We start from the raw sequence: 13,793 nt of genomic DNA on the forward strand, positions 1-13,793 counted from the left end.
ACAGTTAAACAGAAATTTGTCCTTATAAAACAGCAATCCTATTTCTATGTATTTATTCACACAAGCTTCCATACAAATATTTATTTCAACTTTTGTTGACCCCTCTCACCACCACACCCAAGAAACTAGAAGCAGCTAATTGCTGTGCCTGTTTCATGAATGAACTGATGAACACATTTTGGTACAGCCATAAAAATGCCATGTCATCGAGTAGTCAGAAGGAATGGAGTCTTGATATCTGCAACAACATAGAGGGAGCTTTACCAAAAACAAACAAACAAACAAAAACAAAAACAAAAACAAAAACAAAAAACAAACAAACAAAAAAAACCTCTGAAAGAAAAGAAGCTTACTGCATAATACCTCCATAAGACTCACCAGAAAACATGGGACTATAGTGAAAGAGAATGGAGCCCAGACCCTCAGAGGGCTTAGAGAGAATGTAGGGCTTGGAAACTATTCTTCATTCTATAGTGAGGTGATATATGGCCCTACGCATATGTGTTAAAATATGTGGCACTGGATGTGGATGGGAACAGTCATTCCTGAGCCTTCCTGGTACTACAACTTAAGGATTAAGAACAGCCAGAGAAATGCTGGATTTAGCAAGCAGATTTCTATTTATTTCACAGCTTCACCCTCTGCACTGCAAATTGTTTGAGTCACTTGAATTCATTTTTTTCTATGATCAGAAGAGGTTGGAGAGGATTAAGGTTGGGAGTATATTTTCTTCTAGAAGATACTCTTTTTGCTTTTGTTACACTACTTAGCCCTCTGGCTCTGGCTTCCCCTTCTCTGACATCTTCAATGTGCTGGAAACCTCCTGTACTGCACTCTGATGCCCTCACCCTCCCTTTAGATGGTCAAGACTGGGCTATTTAATCTTCCTTTCACCCCACCCTCTAAAAAAGCATATTACCAAACTCCTTCTGTATTTGGTTAAAGCACTTGACTTAAACAGAAAATCATTTGATATGAGAAGGTGTCATAATCTCAGAAAACATACATTCCTGGGTCATTTTCACACTAAGGACCACATAGAAAAGGGGGAAGAACAGGAGTTTCCTACCTTATTTTGAAGTTGTATCTATGTGTGTATGTGTGTGGGTGCATGCATGCCAGCTTGTACATATACATCCAAGTGCAGTGCCCACAGAGGGTATCCGATACCCTGATACTGGAAGTAAAGACATGTCCTGAGCTGCCTCATACAGGTGCTAGAAACTGAATCCACGTCCTCTGTAAGAGCAGCATGTTCTCTTAAATGCTATACTGTCTCTCTGGCTCGGAAAACTATTTCAGTTTTTATACTGCAATACTTTGACCAAGTTGATAGAAAATCTAGGGTACTACCTTTGCAAATATTACAAAGTAGTTTCTGTTTTTAGAAGCTATTGATAGCAATGTATATGAAAGTTTGAAGTGTTTGAAGTTGAGAAAGCAGTATATACCAGTAGATAGAGACATGAGCTATAATCGTGTGGTAAACTGGCTCTACCAATCCCCAACCACCTGGACAGGCCAAAATGAGAATCTTTAGTAACTTCTTGCTCTCAAAGAATAACAGAAGCCATTCATTTTCTTTTGGTCAGAGATCATAGCTTCTTTGCCCTTATAAAAATTTCCAGGTGCATTAAAAAAACATACTTATTCTCTGGTCAAATAAAAATTAATTTCAATAAAAATGTTTGCCTTGGCTAGAGGGATGGCTTGCTCAGAGTTTAAAAGCACTCGATGCTCTTGCAAAGGGCCTGAGCTCCATTTCCAGCACCCATATTGGGAAGTTCACAGCTACTTGTAAGGCCAACTCCAGGAGATCTAATACCCTCCTTTGTCTAACTAGCCTCTGCAGGCACTGTATGCATGTAGTTAAAAACACAGACCATCAGATGCACACACAAAAATATTTAAAAAACCAAAAAAAGAAAGAAAATAGATAATTAAAGAAAAAAATGTAAACTTACAACCCCAAAAGGGCTATGAAAATGAGCAGATTCAGATAATCTAAAGTCCATGACAAAATACCCATCATATTGATTCAATGGCAACTCCTGGGTCTGTACTCCTGCATGCAGAGTAGTTGCCCAAAAGTCTGAAACTCCTCCTCACTGTTTTGCATGGTATGGCTGTACTACTAAGCAGCAGAGTTAAGTGAATATGAAGTTATATTCTGTATTTCTTGCTTGAATTATTACAGTGATGTGGAAGGAGGAGGAGAAAGAACAGGAAGAGGAGGAGAGGAGGAGGCAGCTGGAAGAACATGGAAGCCAGCTGAAGCCTGTGGTGTCTAGGTGTACATAGGAACATATGCAATCAGTTAATAGTTTCTGAAAAGGCTCAGTTGAACATCAACAGGCTTGATCAAGGAGACAGTCCTCGTTTCATATCAGTGACAACATCCTGGCAGATGATCGGGGCCAGAGAGAGCCACAGTTTCTCCTGGGTTGTCATATTAAGTCTTGACTGTTGTGGCTTTTGTGGCTCCACACTCCCTGAGCATGGACTCAGTGTGTGTTATGTAATCTTTCTGCCCTGCCTTCCCCTTTGTTCCGTCGATGCCAAGAGCTAAATAAAAGAATCCATATGCGATTACAGCTATAAAACCAAAAGGAAAATATTAGATGAAAATATAACATTTTGGGGTTTCTAAGTTTGTTTTACCTTTAATGCTAGGCAGACAGTTTACACAAATCATTTTGCTGCAAAGTAAAGAGTAATGAGTTAAATGTGTTCCCTGTCACCATCAATCATGTAGGTTTGCCTTTGACTGACCGAGCACATAAGACACATGAAATAACTTTCTAATCGTGTTAGAGGGAGGGGGTACAGGAAGACGGAGAGCGAGCTGAATCTTCTTGATTTTATTCAGAGGTTCCAGTGACATTTTCTGGCAATCTTCTTACACGCGGCACGGCCTTCTCTTTGCTAATAATGTTTGCCTTGAGAATTTGTAAAGGTCTGAGAACTCTTTAATTCAATGTTCTAGAAATTACCAGGGCCATAGGGGAATGGAATCCCCGTTAATAGCTCACGGCTTCCTTCTCTCTTTACTTGAAATAGTTTGCATGGAAGCTACTCAACTTTAAGTTGGGCATGAGAGATCGTGGGCAGAGATGGTGATGCTGGAGGGGGCAACATCTTGTGGCAAGGCCTCTGATCTAGAGAGACTAAAGTAGGAAGGAAAAGAAAAAAGGATACATGATGGTGTTGGCCCAAATGGGATACTGAGATTTAGTAAATGTATTTCAATTTCAGGGTGTTTATTTTGATTTGTGAATTTAAACAACACAGTGGCTCTATTTTCTGGCAGTCAAGATGGTTTCTAACCAAATCTAAGCAGCTTCTTTGCAAGCCTTGCCAAGATTATAAAGCTTTGCATCTCAAGCTTCTATGCTGAGAGGAAGCTCTTTAATTGGGCCAGTGAACCACATACAGTAGCAGAGGAAGACATTTCAGAACCCAAATCATACCAAATTGTAAGTCCCTGTTAGTCTGGGCCCCACACCCAGCTATCTAGACTGGCTAGGCTAAGCTCAAATCCATTCATTCATTCATTCATTCATTCATTCATCCATACATCAATGCATTCAAGATGTATTTACAAAGGTCCCTGCAAGTAGCCCTGGCTTCCCAGTACCTCCATTTTATGAAGGAAAAGAAATAAACAAGAAATAATACCATCTCGGAAGAGTTGACAAATGGACAAAGCCATTGGAAATGTAAATGAGAAAAATACCTAATAAAAAAGAAAAAAGGAAAAAAAAGAGAGAGAGAGAATGAAGGAGACCTGTGTGTATGGATTGTGTGGGCCAGAGTGATGGAAATTTTTAAAATGAAATTCTGCTATGTTACCACATGGAAATCTTATTACCCTAGGGAGAGAAGAATATCTACATACTTCCTAGAGAACAGAGAGACATGAGATATCTGCTCTCTAAGAAGCCAGCAGAGCCCCAGAAAATGTTCTAGACTTAGTTTCTTCCTGATTGTCCTACAACTTCCCAGAGAAGCAATTGAATTATCAATTGCCCCTTAATAGATAGTATCCTGTTGGGGATGCTGGCACATCCTGTAATCTTAGCACTCAGAAAGTAGAAGCAGAAGATCATGAGTTTTAGGCTATACTAACCTAAATTATATAGTAAGACCCTATCTCAAAAACAGACAGACAGACAGACAACACAAAAGAAAGAGAGAGAGAGAGAGAGAGAGAGAGAGAGAGAGAGAGAGAGAGAGGAAGGAAGGAAGGAAGGAAGGAAGGAAGGAAGGAAGGAAGGAAGGAAGGAAGGAAGGAAGGAAGGAAGGAAGGAAAAAAAGAAAAAAGAAAGGAAAAAGAAAACCACACAGGCATGACAGATGGCCTATATGTACAAGGTCTTAGATTAAGAGCCAAAGTACAGAGTTGAAGAGATGGCCCACTGACTGATTGCTCTTCCTGAGTTCAATTCCCAGCAAGCACATGATGGTGGCTCACAACCATCTTTAATGAGATCAGATTCCCTCTTCTGGTGTGTTTAGAGAGAGAAATAGGTACTCATATACATAAAATAACCCTTAAAAAAAAAGATCCAAAGTACCAAAAAGAAAAAAAAGAGTTGATATACAAACTTTATAGATAAGAGGAGTTTAATATTATGGGATGTAAAATTTCCAAAGATGATTCAGAAACAATGCCAATTCTCTGACTTAGAAAATAAGTAAGGATTTTTATGGTACCAATAATGTTCTATTTCTTAATTTGTACCATGGATACATGGGAGTGTTGTGATGATGATTAATGTTTAACAAAGTAAACATTTATTACAAATGCCCTTTTCTGTTTGTGTATTAGAAATAAAAGTTTCCTTATAACCCTTTCATAAAAAAAAACAGTCTGATGTTTTTAAAGATGGCCTTGCTGAAAATTGTTATTTTGAGCAAAGGCAGAAGGGTTTGGTAGAAATCAAACATCTACTTAGAAGAACATTCTAGATGGAGGGAACCCAGCAAGTATAAATCCTAAAACAATAAAGGGACACAAGGTACAGGACAGCGCTTGGTACACTGGGGTCAACAAGATCACAGGAACCTGACTGCTTAGTACCTGTTAGCCAAACTTTGGTTTTGAGCCAATTGGATGATGTCGTAGATTTATGCAAAAGGTTGACATGATCTCATTCATGTTTGGGAAAATTGTTTGAGAAAACAAACTAAATCTAGACTTGTGAATCGAGAAGGCTGGTAGCCACAGAAAACATAGTGGTTCTTTGGATCGATCAGTAGGAATGAAATTGGTGGCAAGTACTCAGACTTTTCACCTACTTCCAGGTCCAATCAGGGTGTCAGGCTGAATTGAATATGGTGTTTGAGGAAGGTTGGGATGGGGAGCCAAAGATAACCCTAAAGGATAGTATTGGGAAGGATGGCATTGCCAGTTGTGGATGGTGACTTGGGACAGGGCAGGCTCACAGGCAAGAACAGGGACTAGCTTCTGGAAATGCCAAATCTGAGAGGAGATATAGCATTCAAACGGGAATGCTGCATGACAGTTGCGCCAATATTGCTGAGTGGTGGTTGGAGGCATAAATCTGTGAGCATATCTGTCTATTTAAATGATATTAAAATATTAGATATTCCCAAAAAAGCAAGGGTAACTCCATTGGTAACTGTGATGACATCCCATTCTTATGAAGCCACTTTTACTTTGACTGGCATCACCCATGGGTAGCAGAGCCAACAACATTTGTTTATCACGATCGTCTCTGTGGGTTTCAGTTCCAAGACAAAGAAGTCTTTCTTACCATTGTCTCCTTGACCCCAGCCTTATCAGTTGCAACTCTGTCCTGACTAGAGATCCTGACAGTCCCCACACTCCCACAAGAGGATGCTGCTGACCTAGAAATGGGCTGTCAAATTTATGCCCAACCAGAAATAAGAGTAGGTTGCTGTGATAGATAGTTTTGTTAACTTGACTGGGTCATGATGTTCCCAGATATTTGATTATTGTTCTAAACAAAGCTTTGAAGGTATTTCTGGATGCAATTAATATTTTTGAGGTGTCAGAATAAGGGAGATTATGTTCCTTCTGTGGGTGGGTCATATCCAGACCATCAGAAGCTGTAATGGAACACAAACTAGGAGTCATTAGATATCTGTTCTCTCTGCCTTAACTAGGACTGAAATCTATACTAAGTCTCCTCTTTCTCAGGGATTCAAACTTATTGACACCATCCCTGTGGCTCTCCAGCAGCTCCAGTGCAGGCATTGTAACAAAGCTTTCATGCCAAGTGAATCAACTTGCTCTAATCTAATCCCTTGATTACAGACAGAGAGATAATAGAGGCATGCATTGATTAATGATGGGTGCACATCTGAAGAAGTCTCTAGTGGGAAATTTCATCATGCAAACATCAAAGTATGTATGTATTCAAACCGTAAGAAGAATAGACATCACTACATGATACGGGACTCCTACCATATAGGTAGTCTGCCAGTGAATGAAATACCATTATATGACACATGGTTACATGTACATATGTACACATTCACACATCACATACACAGTTAGTTTGATTTTTCCAGATAGCCCTACTTCTTAAGCCAGTCCTCCTGAGAGCCCAGGTCATTCTTGATCTTGTCACAGTCTAACCTAAGTCAACTTCTCACCTGTCTGATGCAATGACTCTGACCCTTACAGATCTAGCCAGAGAGAAAGGTAAACAAGACTTATTGGCAAGAGTATGTAAATATGTGTCCATACATTTCCCATCAGAATAGAAGCTTCCTGGATCTTACCAGTGATTCCAAGACATAAGCTTGTGTGTTGCTGGAAATACAATTGGGATATATGTGCCTCTGAAATCTCAAGTGAATCAATGGTTTCTATAAAATGAAGCCAAGAAACTAAAGCTACATAGTAAGGTGGCTTTACTTGCTAAGGAATCATCTCATCCTTTATTTCATTTTGGTGGCCTTGGGGACAAACTTGGGACTGATATCTAGGGTTTGTCAATTCTAAGCTACCTTCCTGTTCCTTTTTTACTGCATACTGTCTGCCACTATAAAGTGACACTAGTGACAGTGCCATGTGTATGTAGGCCATTAGAAGAGTAAAAATAATATAGGCACAATATTAATTTCAAGGCTTTAAAAGTAGATAGAAATCAGTATATTTGGACAATTATTCAAAGGTCTATATTTCCAGCTCCTAAACCAGATTATTTTTATACACGAACTTATACAAACACAAAGCAGTGCATAAATACAACCCAAACTAAAGATACTAAAATGATTCACTTTAGTCGGGCATGGCTGTGATAAAATATCATGATCAAGACAACTAATGAAAAGGAGCATTTATTTGGTTTACATTGTCAGAGGGAAAGTCCATTATGGTGGAGAGGCATGGCAACCATGGCAACCAGAGCTGGAAGCTGAGAGATCACATCTTAAACTGTGACCATGGAACAGAGTTGGCAAATCAGAAGGAGCTGAGTCTATGAACTCTGAAAGCCCATTCCCCAGTGCCATACTTCCTCTAGCATGGCTGCATCTCAAATAGTGTCACCAACTGGGGACCAAGTGTTCAACTATCCAAGCTCATAGAGAACATATTCTTATTTAAGCCACCACACTAACACTACATATTTTCTCCATTCTCACCGTTGGCTTCCTGACAAAGATATTGCAAATTACATGCAATGCTACATAGTATACTCTCTCGCATGTGTGTGTGTGTGTGTGTGTGTGTGTGTGTGAAATGAAAAAAAATCAGCATAGTTTGTTTCTTCCAGTAAGAACAATAGCTCAATTCATAAAATGGAAGGTCAATGTCCACCATGAAACTCTTCAGGCAGAAGAGGAAGTTAAAACTGAACAGACTAAAAACAACCCCCTCCCCCAAATCAGTGGTCTCAAAGTGTGGCCTACTTATTGAGGGCTAAGGTGATGGCAGACAGGCTAAACAAGTCTATTGTCCTGGTCTTTCCAGAAGACATTAAGGAGACTCTCCCTGAAATCCGAGAGGCCAGTGAAAGGAGATCAGAGAGTAGGGAGTAAACAGAATGTCCCAGGCCAGGAGATAAGTCACAGGCACCAGAACATCTGCTGGCTCTGAGTAATGGACATCAAGGGTGAAAATAAATTTGTGCTGGGAAAAAAAATGCTTAGCTTGCCTTGCAAACAGCCACAGAGCTATAGAACCCCTGGGTACCAACTTAGGCCTCTTTCAGAAAGGTATTGGATGTGTGGTTAGTGTGTATTTATAAATGCCAGCGCATCCTAACAGTAGGGGAAACACACTGATGCATAAATGGACTAGATTAAGGATGAACAGCCATGAGGGGGAAACCAAAAGGACAAAAATGTCTACAGTAATAACCAAAGCCATAGAATCCATCACTCCTAAAAAGGTAAATTCCAAACTATCCAGGTCAATTCAGAGGTGACATATCTAAATGAGGACGAGGTTTTAGAATGTAATGGGTTAGGGGCCCCTAGGTTCAGGTCCTTGAGAGTGATGGGTACAGGGAAAAGCAATTATTCACATGTATTTTTTTTTCTCATCTTCAATCCAGGCCCTGTTTGTGCATCCTACATTCCAGTCGTATCCCCTTCTTCTGCTAAACCTTACCATCTTCAGTTTTGGTCTTGGACTTTTGGTCCCATACATAATAACAGGCTCCTATGATAACTGTGGCGCTTCTGCCTGTGACACTTATACAGGGTTAGAGTCTTGTTTAGCTTACTCCTTTAGCAGAAGCAAAGTATAATATTTCCTGTAGAACTAGGAAACAGACACAACCTGCCCAGAGCAAGGGAGAAGGCGAGTCCACATCTCCCTTTGGCTTCTAGAAACACTACGTTGTCCCAAAGGATAAAGTGCTGCCAAAACCGGGTCGGTCATGTGGAAGTGTTGAGGAGTTCTCTACCACAGGATGTGGGGGTATTGGGGAAGGAAGTTATTTCTGTAAACAAGAATCCATTTACATATTCTCTTCTCCACCTACACTCATCCCAAACAAAAACATGCAAACGCTTTGCAATAATATAGAAAACACACGAAGGAGTATGATTTTTCCCAGGTCCTCAGATGGTTCTAGGACTGAGGGAGAAGCATACACAGATGACAACAGAGAATAGTAAATGCATCAAATAAGATTGGCCCTACTCTAAATGTTAAAATATAGGAAAAAAAGGGCATGTTATTGTAGGCTATGCCTTTGGCAAAATCTAACACAAAGACCACCTCCATGTCAAAAGGTCATATCCAAAAAGCTGCCTCCAAACATGGGAGAGCTGGCCCTGGACAGAAATAATGCAGTCATGTAACCCTGGGAGGCAAATGTGTTTCCACTTATACCAGGGCCCAGTTCAGCCTCTCCCACAGGCTCTTCCTAAATAGTAACTTGGCAATGGGATTAGCGGAGCTGGAAGGAACGTCCTTGGCTTTAGAGGTGAGGCCTGTCAGGGTCCTGAGGAAATTCAGGCAGAAGTTGTCCCTGCTGGTAATAACACTGTAGAATCAGTGTCATATCCATTTTATTAATTTTCTTGACAGGCAGATCTAGTTACCATGCAGGCACCACAAAATCAAAACATACGCATGTCAAGTGGCCCCATCTGTGGTGGGGCTCTGCCAAGGCCCATGTCACATCAACACAAGGAAGGCAGAATCCCGTCCCTCTGACCATGTGCTGGGTCCTGTGAGCAAACCTCTGGTGGAAGAAAACCACCAGGGCTCCACAGAAAGAGCCAGCGCGGTTCTCCCGGTGACAGTTCGTTATCCTAGGTCTGGCCTCCTTGGATTGAACAGACAAGTCCTGGGAGACACATGGCTACATCTGGCTTTGGTGTCCCATCGCTAAACACAGCCACACAGACCTCCCTGTGACTCCCATTTCGCCTGCATTCAGTTTCATCTATGCAGGACACAAAGAGACTGGATTAAAGAAGACATCTAGAGGCACGCAGTAACTTTATTTGTAACTGCGTTTGAATTTGAAGTTCTGTTGAGCTGAGGACTATGGGCACAGAGTAAGCATGAGAGAACATATTTTCAATCAAGTTGTCGTTGACTATGAACACTGCTACAATGATGACAAGCAGGGTCCAACAGGAGTTATTCTCTAAGTCATACTATGAGAACTACAGTGCCAATTACAATTGGTTAAGCAATGCCAATGGCATTGATACAAAAGTAAAGATCTAACAGACACATTCTAGCTCTAAGTAACACAATTCACCGATGTAGTGTGCCACCTTGACTGCCTAAACCCACACTCTAGAAAATTTGCTTGGTCAGCTACCTAGATGCAGAGGCACTCAAGGCCCTGGGTCCTAGAGAACTGGATGGGTTCATTCTCTACCCCCACTAGTTGGTCCAGCAGCCATCTGGAGACTGGGAGTGGCTGCCCAGAGAGCTCTGACAGGGAGATGAACACATCCAGACTGCACGTCTCTTGGGGTAAAGACTCAGTTCATCTTTTCTTTCTCCATTCAAATAGCCACGGCATGTCAGCCTTACTGGCCTCCTTGATTGTGCAGAAGTAAATAAATGAATTATGTTGTTGGGGTTTGGGCTTCGGCACAAACACATGGTCTGCATTTATCCACACAGTGAGAGGTCCACCAGCCACTTGATATAAAAGAAAATGATAATTCTTTTCTTTAGGCACTCTGGTGCCATATGGAATGTATATAAATCATATTTTTGTTTTAACAGCGGAGGCTTTGTTGATAGATAAACATGTGGTTTATCTAAAAAAAAGAGAGAGAGAGAGAGGATTGTGCTTTGAACAATCATTTAATGGCCACGGATGTGCCAAATAAAAATAAAAACATAATTTTGAAAGGAGCTGGCCTCTTTCCCAAATCTGTAACAAGGAATTTCTTCTCAACCAGAGAAGTTAAAGCCCGTCGATCTGTTTTGAGTTTAAGCTGTGCTGTACTCAACCCCACGACAAATGGAATCCTAGGCTAATGTGCTCTAATAAGACAAGACGTTACCTTTATGAATGACCTCATAGAGAAGAGATTGGCAAGCATTGTGGAGAGGCCTTGAGCCAGACAGCTCTGGGCTATGAAACCCAACTTGAGCTCTGCAAGGCATATTGCGTCATCACCCTCTTTCCAGTTCCAGCTGGGGATGTTGAGCAGATGGGCCTGTGGGAATAACAAGAGGTATGAGACCCTGTTCTGCTCCATGTCTGAGTGTCTGAAATCTCTTCTTGGAATTGCTGCATAATCCAAAAACACTGGGTCATACAAACTCACCCTTTCTTCCCTCTGCCTGGGTCTAAGGACTCTTCTATACTTCTGGTTCATCAGACTTGGGCTTCTTGGCAACATTGCTTCTACACTCACCAGGCCCACATCCTCCTCTCAAGTTTGCTGTTTAGCCAGATTCACCCCAGAGGGGATTTTCCTCTTATGAGACACACCAGCCCCCAGCATTAAGAAGTTGAGTTAGCTTGCTTTTAAAGTGGCTCTCAAGTATCTCTGATTGCCAGATGCCTGTGTGTCTGTGTGCTCTTGCATTTTTTTCCTGCCTTCCCAATAATCTAGATTAGTGATGTCCCAAACTTGAGTGGGTTCCTGCATACCGTGCAATGTGTACAAAAACTACAGGTTGCTGGTTCCCACCATCCTAAGTTTCTAACTGAGTAGATCTGGGGTAGAGTTGGAGAACCTGTAACTCTACATGTGAGAGGAAATGCTGCTTCCCTGAAGGCCACTGTGCAGCAAAGATAAAGACATCCTACAATCTCTCTCAGATGGACTCTCTTATGGCACAATTAGGTCAGAGCCCAACTCCCAGGCCCTGAGGCGTGCTCACACAATTATTTGCCAGTGGCATGCAGTGGAGAGTTGTACATGGCAGAGTGAGGGAAAAAAACTGAAATTCAGGAAGTTCTCTAGTGTTTGGGGATTTACAAATAACAACAATAATAAGAGAAGAGAGTTAGAAGATCTAGATGTCAGGCTAGATGTCAGGGTCAATACTTACATCCAAAAATATTGACTATATAGGTTTGAAACAAGAAGACAGATTTAAGAGAATGTAAGAGAGAAAGAGAGAGAGAGAGAGAGAGAGAGAGAGAGAGAGAAGGAGAGAGCAGGGTGCAACAGTTAAGTGTGTAGTTAACTAAAACCTCTATTAGAGGCTATGGGATACATGACACAGAAAGCCAAAGCTTGCTTGTTATAGTCTCCAGAGCAAAGGGAAAAGACCCTTTATTCTATAAGAATAGGCCATGTTCATTCCACAGGATTTGATTCAGTTTTAACAGTCAAACTTGAAGAGTGAAGTGACCAGTTGGATAATGACCAGAGAACAATGAGGACGACGAGAGGAGAAAAGTGTTCTGGAAAAGATCTCTTGAGAAACAGTAAAATTATCCAGAAATGCTCAAGATACAGAGGGACATCCTTGGGGACATAGGATGGTCATCACATCTGGATGCCTCAAGTCCTGCTATGTCGTGATTAGCTTCAAGTCTAGGACGTTCCTGATATATATTAAAAGGAAGCAAAGGGGTTTGGCTTGTCTGACAAAGGAACTTTCTAAGGATGAAATATGTCTAATAAATAGAGAATACTACTTTATGCCTAAGACTTAGCATTTTTCCAAAATGCTATAATAAATCATGCTTTACAGAGGAAATTGACCCAGAGTCTTCTAAGTACCTGTATAGTCCAGGAGTCTATAGCTCTGAAATTATTTCTCCCCACATAGCAGCAAACTGGAGCAGCAAAAGAGTCTTTCCTTCACTTGTGGAACAACAGAGGCCAGTTGCAATAAAAGGATGAATGACTCCATTGCAGAAACAAAGAGCAGAGCCCAGACCTCTTTGCTCTTCTTGGAGAAACCCCAGTCTTATGAAATGCCTGCTTGCAAAATCCACCTCTGTGACAGTCTCCAATCCAAGCCAGCAGTGGTTACTGCTGGAAGAATGACTGCTTGTTCCCTAACCCAAGTAAAATAGGCCTGTGTGTGGGCCAAAGACAGTGTGATTTGTGTGGAGTTGAATAGCAGAGGGTCTTCTGCATATCACACACTGAATGTCAACAGAGAGCCCCACCCTCTCTCTCATTACTTTCCCTATTCTTCCCTGGCTTAAGATGTCAGCTTTTTCATTTTACTTCCTTGGCATAGTATAAAAGACATTCATCTATGTGGAGAATACTCTTATGAGAAGAATGATCAATTACATCCAAGTAATAAACAAGAGATTTGGGTGGTCTGGTCTCTACAAAGACGCCACATAGCCTCCATGCCATTTTCAAAGAAACAGTGACAACCTTGAAGACAGTCTGTCCTATCTCCATGCCTTCCAAAATATGTAGTTCTGACATGTAAGCCATGGGTCCCTTATGTCCCTTGGGTCCCTTGGGCCCCATGTGGAAAGTCATACTCATTATAAGCTTCCTATGTCTCCTCTCATTGCCATTGTATTTTCTCCAGTCATGCGGTGGCAGGGAGCAGGGATGAAGTGCCAATGACCATGAGGGAAGGCTATGTGCAGGAAGCCAAGAGCGGATATTGACCCAGGAAGTCTAATTTTTTGTTTTTGGAAACTTTATCCCCTTTCATTTGAGGGAAATTGGCTCTGTTTAAAAAAAAAAAAAAAAAAAAACCCACACACACACACACAACTCAGCATTTCTACCCAGGAATCCAGAGGCAAATTCTTTCTAGCTTGGCAAAGAGGAAAAGCAGGTCCAACATTAACCGCACCCTCACTCCATTTATGCCAGCAGATCATCCTCCATTTCATGGAGAAGAACTATGAAAGTGTGCTGCTTCAGGAAGG

At 41.3% G+C, this 13,793-nt stretch overlaps 1 protein-coding gene across 17 annotated transcripts in view; it reads right to left on the reverse strand.

Annotated features, from left to right (window-relative positions):
• Kcnma1 (potassium calcium-activated channel subfamily M alpha 1) overlaps nt 1–13,793 on the reverse strand; it is a 700,771-nt gene that overhangs the window by 185,190 nt on the left and 501,788 nt on the right. For all 17 annotated transcript variants that reach the window (XM_021182666.3, XM_021182664.3, XM_021182654.3 and 14 more), the window contains exon 14: nt 10,987–11,142. In XM_021182666.3, the coding sequence (XP_021038325.1) occupies nt 10,987–11,142 (156 nt within the window). The remainder of the gene's footprint in view (nt 1–10,986; nt 11,143–13,793) is intronic.

Source organism: Mus caroli, unplaced genomic scaffold (genome assembly GCF_978045245.1).
Source record: "Mus caroli unplaced genomic scaffold, Mus_caroli_1 scaffold_12, whole genome shotgun sequence".
NCBI classification, from domain to species: Eukaryota; Metazoa; Chordata; class Mammalia; order Rodentia; family Muridae; genus Mus; species Mus caroli.